The following is a 20,535-nucleotide window of genomic DNA, read 5'->3' on the forward strand; positions in this document are numbered from 1 at the left end:
GTTGGAGTGATCACCCCACCACCCACTCCCCAGGAGAGCCTTCGCTTCTAGTTTTAGCGATGATGATTTAGATGCTGCCACAGAGCTAGCTACAATAACCATAGTTGTGGAGTGCATCAAGATATAAAGAACCCATAATGCTACTATTAGAATGGAAATGGAATCAGAGAGAGCCAGCCATGTTAAGGTTTATGATTGATTGATTGATGAGTGCGTTGCAAAGGGCAAATGTTTGATTGTTATATATTCATCACTCAACACGCTTTAATCATTGAAATACAGTCCTTACCAACCCAAGACTGGAAGTCAATTTGACGAATGTGCTACTTTTTTCTTTTCCTCCCCCTTTTTTATCATTATTTTTCTTTTAGCTTTTTTTAATTTTTACTATGTATGAATACCAACGTGATTATCATGATGCATCGTCTTTTTGAACACTATTGAAGTGCAGAAATTTACGTGAATCTATTGGCATGATTTCCATGAAATCATCTTGGAAATTTCTTTTTGAATAGAAACTCATAATGCAATTGCGCCCCTGTTAGATTACTGATAGTGGAATTGGCGCAAAGTTTGCAATTTTTTTATTTTTATATTTTTTAAGAATATGAATAGTGTAATTGGCAAATGGTTTAACAGCCGCGATTTATTTCTTACACTTTATCAAAGGTTCGAAATGGGGGGTAATTATTGAGTATTTCCGGAATACTATAAATGCATCATTCCCCCTCTTACATAACTGTGAGTCCTACTAATTAAATTTATGGTGGGACCCACAATTTATGTTAGAAGGGGGAGTACGCATTTATGGTACTCCTGGAATATTCAATAATTTTCCCTATATGAGGTCCTTAGATTAGTGGAATCAGTAAATGATGTAATGGTCACGATTTATTTCTAACACTTTATTTAAGGTTTCCTTCGCTTCTAGTTCTAGCGCTGATGATTTAGATAGTGACACAAAGCCAGTTGCTATAACCCTATTTGTGGAAGAGTAATACTACAGTGATAAATTATTTTACAACATTTTTACAAATAACTTTGATACAAAGGGAAAACCTATTAATGGATAAGCTGTTTCTGCATAAGTGGTTTTGAGAAACACAATTTTTCTAACCAGCCTTGGTTACACAACTAATCAGTCTGAAGAGTTCTCCTTGGTCCTTGTCAACCCAAAGCCTAGGGGGAATAAAGGGTCATATGAATTGATTCCAATATGCAAGGGCAATTGTTCGACCTGCTTAAACCATGTCACTGGTAGTTGGCCCTTGAAGTCATAATCCCCAAATATCACATCAGTAATTCCTCCTCCTTCACTTCCAGGCAACCAAGCAGCAATCAGAGCATCCATCTTTTCCAAAAGCCATGGCTCTAAAACTAAGGGTCTTCCAGATACCAGAATCACCAATGTGGGGATACTGTTAGCGACCAAACTTATTATGTCAGCTCCATTAAAGGGGATTACAAGCCCTGTATTATCACCAAGGGTCTCTGCATAAGGTTCTTCACCAACAGCTACAATTGCAAAAGAGAAATCCTGATGTGCTAAGGTGTCTGCTGATGGAAATTCCTCATAAACTACTTCTGTTTCATTGCCCACGGCTGCTTTGATTGCATCCAAGATGGTTGTGCCTAAAATCCATTGACATCATAGGTTCAGTCCCAATGTGCATCCAAGAGTTATGTACTCAAAAAGAAAAATCTAAATTTATAAAATTTGTGCCGACTGCCCGTAGATATCTTCTTGCAACAAAGTTTTGAATATTTCAAAAATCTTCCATGCATTTAATGCAAGTTGTTCAAATTAAATTGAATCATATAGATTGCCACACACTTTGACGCAGATCAGTTGTAACAAAATTTATGATAATTTTATTGTTTCCTTTTTCCTTGTTACAATAAGATTTTATTATTATTTTGTTTCCCTGGTTACAAAGAGCACTCTACATTAGGAGAGCTGGGATAAAGCCAGATGCCAAATGGCTTCAGTGATAAACAGAACCCAGAGATATAAAACCAGCCTTACAAAGGTAAATAAACATAGCACAGTGAATAACACTGAAAGTCCTAGCAAATAGCAAAATGAGTTTTAATAAAAACAAGTGCCTCAAAAAGCTAATATCTTGTCACTTTAATTGTGAGAGTCAATATATAGCTTAAAACTTAGTATAATGTAATTTGTACTGATTGAAGTCCTGCCGCTGGCTCCATACCAAGTAACTGTCCAGCCTCCACACTGATATCCGAGATTATCAGCATGTGTTCCAGTAACAAAAATTCTTTTAGCATTTCTGTCTAAAGGGAGAAAAGGTTTCTTAGAATCCTTTCCATTTTTTAACAGAACCAAGGACTTGCGGACGGCTTCAAGTGCTAGATCTCTGTGCAACTGCAGAACATTTCAAAGCTAAAACTTTATTTGAGCTTTGAAGTAATAAAATTAGATGGGTTACTTGCATATTGTAGTTGGATGCTAACTAAAACCTTTCAATTATTTCCAACATGTAATATGATACGATATATTGTAAATCATAGCAACAAAAATAGTAACAATGCAAGTATTTCTAATCTATTATCAGGATCCACTCATCCTCAGTGTTAAAATACTTTTGAGGACTCAAGATGCAGTAATTTTAGTGATTCTTGGCCTTCGGAAACGCTTCTTCCTCCCCTGATGTAGCTTTCCTTTTTCGTTTAGACACTGTTGGTGTGTATGCTAATGGGTTAACCACTATTGGAGCTTCTTTATCTTTTAATTGAATGAAGCCTTTACTTATTAAAATAAAGTAATAAATAATGCTTCTTCCTCTTGCCTTATTTTCTCCCTTTACTGTCCATAGTTGCTAGTGATCCATGCTTCTTACATAATAGTACGTCACTTTTTTTCATTACAATTCTTGTGTAATTAAGGGGTTCCAGGTAATATTCATGCATAAATGCAATATTTGGCAACAAAATTGAAAGTTAGATTTTGCAAATTTGGCAAGAACTATGAAGATTTATTTACAAGAATAGACTTTTAGCCTTTGGCTCAGGCCATCCCACCATTCTCACCAGGGTCAGTGTAGAAAATTTAGGATATGAGAAAAAGGACCTAAAAAATCTGTTTTTTCTGTCTTTGGGAAAGAAGAAGAAGAAGAAGAAGAAGAAGAAGTAATCTACTTCCTGATTCAGATTGTTTATCTTGCTTTAGTGTATGTTAATCATAGACAGAAAGACAGAAAAGGAGGCCACATTCATGTGAGAGATTACTAATTCGGCTTGATGAAATTTGGGAATGCTTCTGCATTTTCTAAAGATAAAACATTCAAACCATGCAAAAGCGTCAATAGACCATGTGCTAAATTCTGCAAAAGTTACCTTGCAACCAATGGTATCTAGTAAAGATCTATCCGTGAAAGGGAATTCAAAAATACCAGCTACAAACTTCACTCTAAGTATCCGTTCAACAGCGTCATCAATGCTGGCCATTGATATCTTGCCTGATTCAACTAGAAATATCAAATCCTACACAAAATCAAATTTAAATGGCACCATCACCTGCATATTTTCTCAGTTAGGCAAAGGACAACTTAAATCAAGGAAGCAACCTTAGCTTAGGCACTGTAATTGGAGTTCAATCTCTACCATGTCTATTGCTGCATTAACGGCAGCAGAAATGCAGAAGCGATAGTTTGAGCCATGAGGTTCGCTAAGACGGTCAAGTCCTTCCCAGTCAGAAATTACAAAACCCTGTAGCAGAATACTGCCTCAAGATATATTAAGCTGTATATGAACTGTCATCTCATAACCCAACAAAAATAAAGGAATTTGATTCCTGTGAGGGAAATTTCTCTAATAGCCTCACCACTCCCACCTTTTCTGCTACCCCAGTCCTCAAAGGCCCAAATACTTTGAATTTAGAAGAAAAAAAAATTAGAGGTTTCTTTTCATGTAATTGATCAACAAGAAGAAAATTTGAGACTTGAAAGCTATATAAAAAAAAAATCAATCAATCCTTTTCCCAGTAGAATACCCAAATGCTCGATTATAAACTATATATTGACAAGAAAAACAAATTGATTTGTCTCACAAAATGAGTACTATCAGGATTTTTACCTTAAAACCCAGCTTGTCTTTTAAAACTTCTGTCAAGGGAAAACGGTCGGCATGGAGTTTACGGCCATTCCAGCTAGAATAGGATGCCATAACAGTGGAAACTCCCTGAGAAATACAGTCAAGATAAGGTGCCATATGGATCCTTTCTAAGTCCTCGTATGATGATATGGTATCCCCCTCATTTATTCCCCGATCCATGCCCCCATCTCCGACAAAATGCTTTGCACAAGCAATAACATTGTTTCTGGAATCAAAAGTCAGATTATGAGAAAAAATCCAAAGGATGGCTGTTAACAGAGGAATCTACCATCAAGGTATGTCTACATTATGAATAGAAGAATGGAAGTATGGAGTCTGTTACATCAGCTGTATAACTACTTAACAATCAAAAGATATGAAAACACGATCACATGATTTTATATATAGCAAATACAATACAACTGTGGAGAAAAATGAAGCAGGAATATTCTTCCTAGAGTCCAGATGAATTGCAAACAAGTTTAATTTAAAGGCCAAAACTCCTTGGTTTGAACATAAAAGAAAGAAAAGCTAATTGTTCTTCAGTTGTCACATGTTTTCTGATCATAATGTTACATAATTAAATTGATGACTAATTTGGATATTGAATTTGCTAATTAGTAAATTTGATTAAAGATACAAAATTTTTATTAAAAAATTGTGAATGGAATCTTATCAATGACTCTTCTCTACCTCCCAGCCACAAAAGGATAGCCTTTTGGGTGTTCATGAGGTGGCTGGCCCTGCAATCCTGTGACAATGGAAGTCATCTTTCTAACAATTTCAGTGTCTTCACTGTAACTCTCATAGCATCTTCCCCATCTGGGATCTCTGCATACCTGTCAGAACCCAAGTAAGTGAGTTTTCTCAACAATATGTTTTCCACAAACCAACTGTTTACAGTATACAACACAAAGAAGAAGATGAAAGAAAAAATCTATGTCCTAGTTGAACTACAGCTCACAGTTTGAAATCCCACGTGTGATATATACATATATATATATATATATATATATATATCAATTATCGGTTAAATCCCAGGTGTGATATCTTATTGAAAGATTTAGCAATACAAATCTTAAATCTCATTTGATTATTAAATCTTTGGTACTAAATATTGAGCTTTTGAAAAAACAATGTGTTCATAAAATGAGTGTAGTGGAAATGAGATTGTTAAAACAAATAAGTAGAAATACAAGGAACGAAAGGATTTGAAATGGAGACATTCACTTAAAGATAGGGGAAGCCACTATTAATGAAAAGATGATGGAAAGTCACTTAAGATGGTTAGTCATGTGTAGAGGAAAGCAATTAATGTACCAATGAGAAAGAGTGAGTTGATTCAAGTAGAGAGAATGAAAATTAAAAAAGGTAGAGGAAGACCTAAAAAAATATTAGTAGAAGTAGTTAAAAGGGTCATGACAATTAAGGAGGTAATAAAGGATATAGTTTAGATAAGTGTACAACACATGGCTGACTGACCATAACTAATCTGTTGAGTATCCATGGTTGACCCTAAAAGTTTTGGGATTAAGGCTTTATTGTTTTTGTTGTATTTGAATATTAAATCTTTCAAGATTTACAATTTTATCTTATTAGAAAGTTACCTTGACTCAGTAAAATGTTGGGTTAGATTTTATAAACATACATACAAAAATAAATAACCGAGTCTACAAACTCACGCACCCATAAAAAAGCATTTAAATTATATAATTTTGTAATTCATACGGTGCAAAAGTGAAATCTTGTAGGGCAGTGCAATCCTATTAAATTAGTATGGTTTGATGGTTCGGACTTTTACAATGAAGATAAATAATGCAACAATAAGGTATCATATGGTTTTGATTTACCACAAGAATGATGGGAAGACCTACAGTTCATTGGGTTATAAAAAAAAGGACATGTTGGCCTACAAATTTAAAAATAGAACCCTAAATATAGCAAACGGAAAAGCAGGATTCACGTAGCCAACATTAGGTATTCAGGGTATAAAACTTTATTGGGTAGCCAGTTCACACATAGCTAATTTCTCTAGCCAAATTCCATGGGTTGTTCGCCTAGGTCTCCCCAAGGTGGCAAATCATTGCTCCTATTACCAATAGATATGTGATAAACACAATAATCTTTTCTGAGAAATTATAATATTAAAATTTGGATCACCTACTAAACCTTATGAAGAGATCTTGCTTGTCATCCTTGTTTGTATTGATTGAGCTTCTACCTTATGACACAAGCTTTTTCAAAATTTAAACAAGTTTGTTATTTCTTTACACTAGAGATTTTAACTAAATTATCAAAATGGCATCAACATTGAAAGACAAAACTCAGTTACTATCATCCACAAATATTGCCAAGCATAAGCAGCTGCCACATCAATAAAAAGCTGCAATCTTCTTCCAATTAGAAACCCTTTGTTGAATTGCAAGCAACTGTGTTTGTAAGCATTTTTTTTCCTTAAAAAATTTGTGGACTAGCATAGTCATTTTTTGAGTATCTAACAAAATCTGCCGTAGTTGGAGTGCATTTTGTTGAGCATTTGTTCACAGTAATAAATAGTAGACAAGACTATGAATTTGTAAAGTGTGTTTTGTTTGGTTTTAGGCAGCCCTTAATGGGACAAGCTTGTCAAAGTACTGGTATGGCCCATTAAATATCAATATATTTTGACACTCCCATATATAATATATGTAGTGCTAGTGTGCTAACTAAATGAACAAGAGAATGTAAGGGAAGAGGTGTAGTACATGTTTCTCACCACACAAACACACACTCCATGCTAATATATCAAGCAACCTTCTTGTTCTCATGAAGGGTTCATAATCAACATCATAAGGTGAGTCCATGTACCCACTCATATTGATTCTAGAGAGTGTTATAGATCTATTTGCTCATTTTATTATGTGGATCTTGATTTAGTTTTTTTATCATTACAGCAAGTTGGGTTGCTAGAGGAAGCTTTATTCATAATTGGTATTACATTCTGAAACATACTTTGTTAGTTGACTCAGTCACTGCAACTGACATTAAAGAAATAATGGCCAAGCAATAAAAAAAAATTATACATATACTTACAGCTACACAAGGAGCAAAAGTATAGTGAATGCCGCTAGCCCTAACTTCAAGTGCTGTTGCTTCCCCAATCTTTTGAACCAAATCTGCATCCCTATTACAAATTCAAAACTATAAGCAGTTCTGAAGCTACAAGACCAGTAACCTTCCATTTGGATGCTATGAAATTTCAAAAATGGTAAACAAAAAGAACAGGTTAACTGTTATAGTTCTTTGTCATTTAGTTTCCCAAGAAATGAAATCATTTTTCTTTCCTATGTTTCAACGTTCAACTACTATAAACTAAACTAGGCCAGTGATTCATAGGCTCGCATTGGGAGAAATTATAGCGGTTGGCAACTAAGGATATTGAGCTCTTGCCCCTCTTGTTTCCTTAGATCCTATATTAAAAATAGAATTTTCATAGTTTTTTTCATAGTTTTTGCCCCAACATTTTTACAATAATTATACAGAGAATTAGGGAATACTATTGCTGCTAGTATTAATTAAGGCCAATACTCTATGAGATATAGTGCAATGTATGAATTTGAAGTATGCCAAGCTAGCTATTTTTTCAAATTCTCCACATGGAGAGAACCACACAATGCCACTGAGTCACAAGACCCTTTAATTACCTTGTGTGTGTATCAATTTTTCTTAGGAGTGTGCCGCCAACCTGCCAAAACTGACCCAATTCGTCGGGTTGGGTCGGTTTTTAGGCCTTGGTGGGTTGGATTGAATTACAAAAAAAATTTTGATAGCGGGTCAGGTTGGGTTTGGGTCATAAAATTTCAAACCCGCTAAACTCAACTCGACCCACCCATATATTTAATATATATATATATTTAAAATATATTATATAATTTATAATTTTTTTAAATAACCAGCTCTTTCTATCTTATATAAAAGTCAATTAGTTCACACAAACCCTAGTAAATTACTATTATTGTTTAGTCATTAGTGTTGTTTGCCTTTAAGGAGTTGCAATGATACTAATTTTTGGGTTTTCTTAATATATTTATATTTATATTTTTTTCTACACAATTTAATAATAATAAATAAAAAATTTGTCCAACCCATGGGTTCAACCCGACTTATGTGGGTTGGGTTGGGTTGGCCTTATGTAATGGATTGAATTCTTTTTTACCTATCTTAGTAGGTTGGGTCAAAAAATTCTCTCAACCCGACCCATGCACACCCCTAGTTTTTTTGAAAAGTGAGAAATAACGTAAGATTGGCAGGGATAGAAATGAATTCAACACTAACCTGGTAGATCCAAGAACCACATTGTGTGGAAATATAGTAGCACCATAAATATTATTGTTACCATGAACCGCATCAGTCCCATATATAAGCGGTATCCCCAGCCGTGACTCTAGTGCTGACTTTTGGAACCCACCAACCATTTCAGCCCAATCCGATGAGTCCAAATCTTCTGTCCCACTTTTCCTGCTCCACTTTATACTTCACCAATAAAAACTTGCCACGTGTTCACCTAATTAATTAAATACTACTATTAATTAATAACGGTAGTATTAATAAGTCAATAATGATAGTATTTAATTAATTAGGTGAACACGTGACAAGTTTTTATTGGTGAAAGATAAAGCGAGGAAAAGTAGGAAGATTTGATTTCCAATCCGATGACAATGCTGTCAATGCATTATCATCAAAGGGTCTACTGCCACCACCACTCAGTATACTCCCTACAAAAATATAGTCCCCCAATTGTATGAAAAAATGCATGAATGAAACATACATTTGTTTTTTTCAATGTTTTTCTTCCATACACTTAAAATAAATACAAAAATGTCAAGTGGGTCCAAATAATTAGTACACTACACAAGGAAAAAGAGGGATTTTGTAGGTTACAACAGTGAGAGGAAAAAATATAATAAGATAACATACGGTTGGAAGAATTGTAGAAACTAGCATCTCAAGTTTTTAAAACTTGAGATTGATGATGAAAATCGAGGCTTTCAAACTCGAGTTCTCGAATTTAGCCACATAGATCTCGAGTCTTTGAAACTCGATTTTTGTCGGACTTGAAGAAGAACATATCTGAAGATGCAGTGCCGAAGAAGACAATCTGGTTGGAGATTTGCAACGCTGAAGAAGACGATTTGGTACTGGGTGGGCGATCTGGTTGGAGAAGAACGTTGGTGGACAATTTGATTTTCAGCGACTAAGTGGATGAACAAATGCGACTGGGTGAACGATGAAGAAGGAACAGACGTGAGGAAGAAGAAGGAAGGGAAAATAAAATGGTGGAACTCTAGTCTTAAAAACTCAAGTTCCATGTGGATAATTTTTCCACATCAGCCACCCTAGCTTACAAATCGAGACTTATAAACTCGAGTTTTATCTTGGAGCTCGAGTTTTAGAGACTCGAGATGCTAGTTTTCCAGATTATTTTGAAACAGGACAGCTAACAAAATTATTTAATATTTAAGGTTAATTGGAAAAAAAATTTCAAGGAAAAACCAGTTTTACTTTACAAAGACACAAAAATATAGTTCATCAATTGTATGAAAAAATGCATGAACGAAACATACATTTGTTTTTTCTAATGTTTTTCTTCCACACACTTAAAATAAATACAAAAATTTCATGTGGGTCCAAATGACTAGTTCACTACTCAAAAGGAAAAAGCAGTTTCACTTTACAAAGACACAAACTTGAAATAAATTTCACAATAATAAGCCTTATAGCTTAATAGGACGTCACTTCTTTGTGTTTTGAAGCCGCTCAAAATTCAAATACTCTCGTGATTTCTGGTTAACTCAACTGGTAAAAATTTTTTATGATGATTTTTTTATGAAGGTTATATAAGAGATATAGAGTTTAACGAGCTATGTTAAAAACTAATTGATGTCTTGATTCAATAATAAAGAGTTATCATCTGAAGTGAATGCAATAGGTTAAACTTTCTCAAAAAATTCAAATTCACCATCACCTTTGTAACTATTGAATTATAAAAAATATATATATATATATATATTGAGAGAGCTAGAGAGAGTACCAATAGAGAGGTCTTTGATGGCATCTGGGGTGGCAACACGGCGCTCAATCTGGGTCATCTGGCCAGCCTTCTCTTTCAAAGTCATTCGAGAAAGAAGGTCTCTGACACGAGCCTCTACGGGTTGGTTGGGATTTCTGTAAATGCAATTCATGTCCTCCTGTGCTTTGCTCATTCTGATCAGGCTTTTTTTCAGCTTCGATTCTAACTAGTGGAATAAGCAAAGCAAGTTTTGAGCAGAGCTTGTTGTCTTTCAATATTTTGATGGGCTTTGTGAGAGAGTGCGAAGGAGAGATTACTTTATAATATAATTTTATTAGCGGGAATGATGGGTGTGTCGCGTGGTTGATAGTATTATTGAGGTTGTGTTCGGGAGCAGTTGGGATTACTACATTTTTTTAAGTACAAGGCTTGAGTTTTTTTTTTATTTTTTGCTAATCCAATTGGTTTACCTAACATTCTTTTGTCTTTTAACCTCTAAAAGATTAAAAACTCAAAATGATTGAGATTTGCCTTATGATCAACTCTCAAATCTAACTTTCTTTTCGAGTTTTAAAGGTTAAAGCTTGATTAGTACAGTTGATTTAACTTTGGTGAGCAAAACTTAGGTACAATTTTTTAGGTTCCCTCTTTAAATTTAAGCCATGTGTCCAATAAAATTAACTCAACAAACACCGTTTAAACTTTAAAGTTATTACTCAATGAACGTTGTGCAGTAATAACTCAACCAAGCTTTTACCACTACCACACCTCAAAAGAAGAGAGAGTGTAGTAAATTCATTCAGAAGAAGGAAAGATCAAGAAAGTAAATACACCCATCAATATCATTCACGTGAGCCATGAGTCATGAGCTCAGTCTCTAAAGTAACTCAACCTGCTAGAAACACCAGATGGCTTCAAATTCTTTCACCTTCATTTTCCCAAGAAACAAACAAGTTCCAAATTAAAATTTTGGCTGAAACTCAACAAATTTTTGACAAGAGCCCTCCACAACCACACCTTGCATTCATTCTAGCCACCATGTGAGGAGGCAGATTGGTTTTCACCCACATGAAAACCCCATAATAGAAGCTTTAAGAGAGAACTACTAGCCTAAGAGAGAAATGAAGAAGACAATGGGGAATGGTGGTTGCGTAGGAATTCACGATGGACCTTGATATCCTTGAATCTAGTAAGAATCTTTGGTCCATGGCCTTGCCCTTTATTTTTTTCGATCTGTTGCTGGGTAAGCCATAAAAAGAGGAGAGGTTTTGAGGGGGGGAAAAAAAAAAAAAAAGCCAAAGAAATATTAAAAAGAACATAAAAGAAACCTGATGTCTCTCGAGGAGGAGACTTTAGTAGAAGAAATCTGAAGGAGGAGACTTAGTGGAAGAAGTCAACTAGAGAAAGATCTGATATCTAAAACTAAAATCATCAATTGCAGGCCAGTGAGGAAAAACACAAAAACCAAAGTAAGGAGACGATGTAGTTATCTTTTAACGCCTGTTTGTTAAGTTAACTTTATTGGATACGTGGCTTAAATTTAAAGAGGGAACCTAAGGAACTGTACCTAAAATATTGTACTTAAGTTTTACCCAACTTTGGTTTAATGACTAATAAGTAAGAGAGAGAGAGAGAGAGAGAGAGGCATTTTTTACTTTTTTTATTTTTATTTTTAGAAATGACATACTTTTAATAGTTGATGAATGAAAATTAATGCAATTAATAACTAAAAAACTAAATTAAATTTGGTCCAATAATTAGAGGTTGTGTTTGATAAAAATAATTAGTTGGAGGATTTATTTATCTACATCTTTTATTGATGTGTTAGCCGCTAATGTAACTAAGGGAGTCACTTTCATATTGGAGGGTGTTTTGGTTTGACCTAAGAAACAACATATTTTGATACCAATTAATACCAGTGTTGTTTCATAGTTACCAAGACTTATATATTTATAAAAATACATATATGTTTGTATGCGAGAAAAAAAAAATCAATGTGCGTAGATTTTAGTTTTAGTTTTAGTTTTTTTCCATAAGGGACACCTATACTAAGGAATAATAATGCTTTAAAAAACGCGTGAAAGATACTAACTGAATAGTTAAAAATGTCGTAAGTAAATAATTCATATAAAATTTAAAATCTGCATATTTTATAAACTAAAATATTATCCTAAGTACATTAATCCAATGTACTAGCTTAAATAACAAATTTTGTAACATTTTTATATAAAAAAAATTATTTTTTTATTATACTAGCCAAAACTCCATAAAAATCCCTGATTTGGCGGATACATACTGGTACAACCTGATATTTAATCCAATAAATTTTAAAGAAGTGCCAATATCAGTTGAAATGACTAGTATGGATGAAATGCTTGAATCCAAATGACATGTAACTTTATGAAGTAAAATCAAAATTACATTAAATTTAAGAGTGTAAATTATAATTTAGTGGTATATTTATAATTAAAACTTGGAAACACATTTTTGTTTGACCGACAAAAAAAAAAAAAAAAGAAGAAGATGAAGCACGCTAACTATTGACGCACAAACCTTAATGAGCTATAAGATATCACTATTAAAGAGTTGGTATCTCATGCACCAGGTGCAAAAGACCAACTTTTCACAAGCAAGTGGGCCCCACATGTGTAGAGCCCACTTGCTTGTGAGAGGCAGGTCTCATGCGCCTAGCACATGAGAGATTTTTCCCACTATTAAATTATCTTTTCATGAAATAATTGCATAAAGATGACTGCAATAAGATAATCCTCCCATCTCAATCTCCTCTTCCTTCTTGGATTCTTGTTTTAGAAGTTGGAGGTGGGTTGTTGTGGCCCTCTCTTGTTCCTTCTTAATATATTCTTATAAATAAATTAAATAGTCCACCCACTAGTTAGCTCCCCCATTTTTTTAGTTGCCAGTCAAGTGAGTTCACTGCCCTGTGAATTAGTTTCACACCCAATTGATCAAACTCAAATATCTCTATAACATTAGTAAATATAGCCACCACTCAATTCGTACCCCTATAAGCAAAATAAATAAGACTATAACAAGATTAAAGGCATCTCAAGACAAGGGAGAACGATAAAACAGAAGAGACATTAGTTGATATCTTAAAATTTTGTGGGGGATGTGAGATTTTAATACATGAGACACAATAATAAGCTATCATGAGAATCCATTATCAATACTCATCCATATAAAACAGCTGATCATGGCCAAATTGCTTACCCTTATTCAACAAACATAATTCATCTTCCACAAAAAGCAAAGGGCCTCATGCCCTGTTTACAGAGAACAACTAGGATTCAGTGGAAATGAGGCTGCCATAGAATAGGAAGAGAATTGAGTGAATTCATACACGAAGTATAGACAACTTTGATACATAGGGCTGCCTTAGAATAGGAAAAGAATTGAGCAAATTCATACATGAAGTACAGACAACGTTGATAGCAAGAGAAAATCTATGGGCATAGTTTTCCACCAGATTGGTTTGGACTTTGGAGTAATTTCTTCTATCTCATTATGTGGCGATTCATAAAAACTGTCCACTTATTTTAAATAGCATGACTCATTTAAATAGGTTATATGACTAAAAGTGCACATAGACGATCATTTGAGCCACCACGTAGTGCTCTGGAGGAATTTTCCTTCAAACTAGTTTGGAGGAAACTCTATCCAAAATCTATCTATCGTGTAACAGTTGCTTCTACATAAGTGGTTCTGATAAATTATTTTTATGACCAGCCTTGGTTACACAACTCAGTATAGAAATCTCTCCTTATTGCATGTCAACCCAAAGCCTAGGGGAAATAAAGAGTCATTTGAATCGATTCCAACATGCAGAGGCAGTTGTTCAACCTATTTAAACCTTGTCACCGGTAGTCAGCCCTTGAAGTCATAATCCCCAAAGACAACATCAGCGATTCCCCTTCCTTCACTTCCAGGCAACCAAGCAGCAATCAGAGCATCTATCTTATCCAAAAGCAATGGCTCTAAAAGTAAAGGTCTTCCAGATACCAGAATCACCAATGTGGGGATACTGTCAGCAACTGAACTTATTATGTCAGCTCCATTAAAGGGGATTACAAGCCCTGTATTATCACCAAGGGTCTCTGCATAAGGTTCTTCACCAATAGCTACAATTGCAAAAGAGAAATCCTGACGTGCTAAGGTGTCTGCTGATGGGTGTGTCATGTGTAGTTGGTAGTATTATTGAGGTTGTGTTGGGGAGCAGTTGGGATTACTACATTTTTTCAAGTACAAGGCTTGAGTTTTTTTTTTTTTTTGGCTAATCCAATTGGTTTACCTAACATTCTTTGGTCTTTTAACCTCTAAAAGATTAAAAACTCAAAATGATTGAGATTTACCTTATAATCAACTCTCAAATCTAACCTTCTCTTCGAGCTTTAAAGGTTAAAGCTTGATTGATACTGTTGATTTAACTTTGGTTAAATGACTAATAAGAGAGAAAGAGGGAGAAATTTTTTACTTTTTCTTTTTATTTTTAGAAATGACATACTTTTAATTAGTTGATGTGTTAGCCGCTGATGTAACTAAGGGAGTCAGTTTCATATTGAGGGGTGGTTTGACCTAAGAAAAAATATATTTTAATACCAATTAATACTAGTGTACTGTTTCGTGGTTACCATGACTTATATATTTACATAAATACATATATGTTTTTACGTGGAAAAAAAAATCAATGTGCATAGATTGTAGCCCTTTATATATATATATGAGATAAGTTACACCTAGTGTGACTTTAAAGACTTACACCTTTTTTAAACCATTGGATTTAAGTAAATCCAACGGTAAAAAAAAGACATTCATTAATGCTAATATTCTGATTAGTATCTCATTAATTATCCCTTATTTATTGCATACCATACCTATCTCTGGAAAATTATTAGGTACTCCCGGAGTACCATAAATGCATATTCCTCCCTCTCACATGAATGGTGGGTCCCACCATGAATTTAATTAGTAGGTCCCACCATTCATGTAAGAGAAAGGAGTACGCATTTATGATACTCCAGGAATACACAATAATTTTCCCCTATCTCTAAACCTAAAAAAACACAAAAAAAAAAAAAGTATACGTATCTTTCTAATTTTTTTTCCCACCGTTTCAAATATATATATATATATCCTCCATTGCACGCCTCTCTGTCTCTTTCTCCTCCACTGCTCTTCCCCCTCCACCGCTACGTCACCAGCAGGGAAAAAAATGAAAAAATGAAAAAAAAAAAAAAAAAAAAGCCACTGGTTGCACAATTGGTTAGTCTCCCACTTTTTTTTTTTCCCCTTGTTATAATTTCTTAGATAGAACTATTTTATTGTATTCAACTATATTGTAGGCCAAAATGGGCAATTAGCCATAGTTATGGAAGAATATAGTTAGTAGGCACAATTTGGAAACTATATAATACTAACATCTCGACTCTAAGAGAGTCGATTTTGGAGGCCAAAATCGAGTATCAAAGACTCGATTTTTATGGTTTATCACATCTGATGTGGCATTTTATCCACGTGGACTCCACCTGAAAATCGAGTTTTATAGACTTGATTTACAAACCAAAACAATTTCTACTCTCACCTCCAAAAAAAAAAATTTCAGAAATCCCAAACACTGGGTTGCGCGGCCTGGTCGTGCGCCTGGGTCGCGCGGCCTGGATCGCGACCTGGGTCGCGCTCCTGGTCGCGCGACCTGGGTCGCGGCCAGGCGCGAGACCCAGGCACGCGACCTGGGTCGCGTTGGGCGCGCACCCCAGGTCGCGTTGGGCGCGCGACCTGGGCGGCCTAGGTCGCGACCTGGGTCTCGCGCCTGGGTCGTGCCGCTTGGGTCGCCTTGCTGGGTCAACGGCGATGGGCTGTGGTGGCTGAGCTTGTGCAGGAAGCAGATGAACAAATGCATCAATGAAAAAGGAAGAAGGAGAAGGAAAATAAGAAAAAACAAAGTGAAACATATAAATCGAGTGTCAGATACTCGATTTTCAGGTGGAGTCCACGTGGATAAAATGCCACGTCAGATGTGATAGACCATGAAAATTGAGTCTCAGAGACTCGATTTTGCCTCTAAAATCGACTCTCTGAGAGTCGAGATGTTAGTATTATATTTAGTTTCCAAACTGTGCCTACTAACTATATTCTTCCATAAATGTGGCTAATTGCCCATTTTAGCCTATATTGTACTAACAACGTTTTGGTGGCTGTTGTGGTTCTTTTTATATGCAATAGTAGTCTTTTAGTTCTTTTTATATGAATGAGGGTACACTACTTTTACATAGACTATTCCTTCATTTAATTTCACATGTCACTAAAGGTTTATTCCAAGTTTCCACTGACAAATATTACTATGTATCTTGATTTAATATGGAAAAAATGGAGATAAATAGATTTGTCCTATCAAAAACTTCAACATACTCTATGAACCTATTAGGGGTTGTAATTTATGCTGCATGGCTAGCAATATGTATGTTTAATTGTTAACCATTTTCTATAAATGGTCCTTTGGGTCCAGCACTGTAATTTCAATTTGAATAGTTGTGGTTGTATATACTTCTGAACAGTTAAAAGGAATTACCATATTCTATAAAATAAAATAAAAAAGTTCTTTTTATATGCAACTATATTTTCTGGAATAACTTGCTATTAACTAAATCTATTGGGTCTATTAGTTCTTTTCATCTGCAATAGTAAATATAAAGTATCAAAACAGCTGCTACAAGTGTAGATATAACCTCTGTTTTTCTATTGGGTCATCTATCGTTTTTTAATCTTGTAAGATTTCCTCTCTAAAAAGTTAATAATTGCCACCACCCTCTCTTTTATTTTTGGGGGTGGGGGTGATGGTCATTTCATCTGAAGATAACAACACCTTATGAAAGCAGTAGTACTAACTTGCTCTAATTTTTTATTAGTTTTTCTATTGGGTCTATTAGATATAACCTCGGTTTTCCCTTATTATAATTTCTTAGATAGAACATATGTTTTGTAGCTGAATCTTTTCACATTGATGAGAGGGAACTTTGATATTATATTTGGTCTATTAGTTGTAGCTACAGGTATTGGCTACTACATCGAATAGTACTTGGCTCAAAGTGACTATTTTTTTAGATACGAAATTATTCAAATTTTTATTTATGTAAATATATTGGTTGTTATATATACATATTTTATATTTGTGTTCATTGTTTATATTGGTTGTTATAGTTACTAAATAGCAAATGGAGTGCGAATAGTTATATGATGCCCCAAACAATCCAGAGCTATTAGAGCAAGAGTTACCACTTGAAGATTTTGGTGATTGTGAGTTGAAATCCAAGCCATATTTTGGAATGTAATTTAACTCCCTTGATGGTGTTGAAACTTTTTACAAAGAATTTGCAAAAAAAGAAAGTTTTGGAATCCGTGTTCATACCAATAAAAGACCACCCAGAAGTGATAATATAACAAGTCTTATTTATGTATGTTGTAGTGAAGGGCGACGCAAAAGAAAACATGATAGCGTTTGATGCCAATAATATTGACGACTTAGCATAAAGTGAGTTTTTTCATTTCATCTTTCTAGTCTTTTTTTTATATTTTTAATTTTGATTGTAATAATATATATCTTTTGTTTCAAATTTACTTACACATTTTTTTCTACTTTAGGTACATGTGCCTGAAGAGAATCACAAAATGAGCTTCGCTTGGTGGAATTGAGATATATAGAGTCCAAGTAGCTTAAAATATAAGTGTTTAAGGACCTAAGTTGTTAATCATGATGAAACAATACATTTTGGTTTTTTTATTTTGTTTTTGTTTTGTTTTTTTAAGGAACTATATTGGAATACTATTTGGAATTTTCTAGCTGAGAACCTTAGCTATTAGTCTTTGATCCATGACAGCATATATATGGAGGGTAGTAGCAATGCAGCCATAGTTTTGGTTACAAATTACTCATTTACTTTTGCTTTAATTTAATGCGATTAACGGTGTGTTTATGGCACATTTTTCAGATTTTTAAGCAATTCTATACTCTTTGTTTAGCCCTAAATCATTTTTCATAGAGGAAATCTTCTTGTGATAAGCAATCTGTTAGAATAATGAAAACTTTTTGGAGGAAACCTATTAGAGCAAGTTATATCTGTTAGAATAATGAAAACAGAGGTTATATCTAATAGACCCAATAGAAAAACTAATAAAAAATTAGAGCAAGTTAGTACTACTGCTTTCATAAGGTATTGTTATCTTCAGATGAAATGATCATCACCCCCACCCCCAAAAATAAAAGAGAGGGAGGTGGCAATTATTAACTTTTTAGAGAGGAAATCTTACAAGATTAAAACATGATAGATGCCCCAATAGAAAAACAAAAGTTATATCTACACATGTAGCAGCTGTTTTGATACTTTATATTTACTATTGTAGATAAAAAGAACTAATAGACCCAATAGATTTAGTTAATAGCAAGTTGTTCCAGAAAATATAGTTGCATATAAAAATAACTTTTTTATTTTATTTTTATAGAATATGATAATTCCTTTTAACTGTTCAGAAGTATATACAACCACAACTATTCAAATTGAAATTATGGTGCTGGACCCAAAGGACCATTTATAGAAAATGGTAATTCCTTTTAACAATTAAACATACATATTGCTGGGCATTTAGCATAAATTACAGCCCCTGATAGGTTCATAGAGTATGTTGAAGTTTTTGATAGAACAAATCTATTTATCTCCATTTTTTTCATATTAAATCAAGATACGTAGTAATGTTTGTCAGTGAAAACTTGGAATAAAAATTTAGTAACATGTGAAATTAAATGAAGGAATAGTCTGTGTAAAAGTAGTGTACCCTCATTCATATAAAAAGAACTAAAAGACTACTATTGCATATAAAAAGAACCACAACAGCCACGAAAACGTATGTAGTACAATATAGTTGAATATAATAAAATAGTTCTATCTAAGAAATTATAACAAGGGAAAAAAAGTGGGAGACTAACCAGTTGTGCAACCAGTGGCTTCTTCTTCTTCTTTTTCTTCTACCGGCCACCTAGCAGTGGAGGGGGAAGAGAAGTGGAGGAGAAAGAGATAGAGAGGCGTGCAGTGGAGGATTTTTTTTTTTTTTTTTTTGAGAAATGGTGGAAAAAAATTAGAGAGATACGTATACTTTTTGTGTGTGTTTTTTTTTAGGTTTAGAGATAGGTATGAAATGCAATAAATAAGGGATAATTAATGAGATACTAATCAGAATATTAGCATTAATGAGGGACTATTTTTTATCGTTGGATCTACTTAAATCCAATGATTCAAAAAAGATCCAACGGTTTAAAAAAAGAGTAACTCTAAAGAGTTACATCAGGTGTAACTTGAACCTCTCTCTCTCTCTCTCTCTCTCTCTCTCTCTCTCTATATATATATATATATATATATATATATATATATATAAGGGACACCTACACTAAGGAATAATAATGCTTTAAAAAATGTGTGAAAGATACTAACTGAATAGTTAGAAATGCCATAAGTATATAATTCATATAAAATTTAAAATCCACATATTTTATAAACCCAAATATTATCTTAAGTACATTAATCCAATGTACTAGCTTAAATAACATATTTTATAACATATTTTAAAAAAAATTAAAAATTATTTTTATTTTTATTATACTAGCCAAAACACCATAAAAATCCCTGATTTGGTAGATACATACTGGTACACCCTGATATTTAATCCAATAAATTTTAAAGAAGTAATAATATCAGTTGAAATGACTAGTATGGATGAAATGCTGGAATCCAAATGATGTGTAACTTTATGAAATAAAATCAAAATTACATTAAATTTAAGAGTGTAAATTATAATTTAGTGGTATATTTATAATTAAAACTTGGAAACACATTTTTGTTTGACCGACAAAGAAAAATTGAGGCACACTAACTATTGACATGTAGACCTTGATGAGTTATAAGATATCACTATTAAAGAGATATTATCTCATGCGCTTGGCACAGGAGAGATTTTTCCCACTATTAAATTATATTTCCATGAAATAATTGCATAAAGATGACTGCAATAAGATAATCCTCCCATCTCCTCTTCCTTCTTGAATTATTGTTTTAGAAGTTGGAGATGGGTTGTTGTGGCCCTCTCGTGTTCCTTCTTAATATATTCTTATAAATAAATTAAATAGTCCACACACGAGTTAGCTCCCCCATTTTTTTAGCTGCCAGTCAAGTGAGTTCACTGCCCTATGAATTAGTTTCACACCCAATTGGTCAAACACAAATATCTCTATAACATTAGAAAATACAGCCTAACGTGATTAAAGGCATCTCAAGACAAGGGAGAACGATAAAACAGAAGAGACATTAGTT

At 33.9% G+C, this 20,535-nt stretch overlaps 1 protein-coding gene and 1 pseudogene across 1 annotated transcript; both read right to left on the reverse strand.

Moving 5' to 3' along the window:
* Positions 1–900: 900 nt before the first annotated feature.
* LOC142608352 (uncharacterized) lies at positions 901–10,570 on the reverse strand (annotated as a pseudogene).
* Positions 10,571–14,047: 3,477 nt separating this feature from the next.
* LOC142606182 (uncharacterized) lies at positions 14,048–14,359 on the reverse strand. The gene has a single exon (XM_075777572.1). It carries the CDS (start codon positions 14,357–14,359, stop codon positions 14,048–14,050), a length of 312 nt encoding a protein of 103 aa, XP_075633687.1.
* Positions 14,360–20,535: the final 6,176 nt, after the last annotated feature.

This window comes from Castanea sativa, chromosome 8, assembly GCF_040712315.1.
Source record: "Castanea sativa cultivar Marrone di Chiusa Pesio chromosome 8, ASM4071231v1".
Taxonomy (NCBI): Eukaryota; Viridiplantae; Streptophyta; class Magnoliopsida; order Fagales; family Fagaceae; genus Castanea; species Castanea sativa.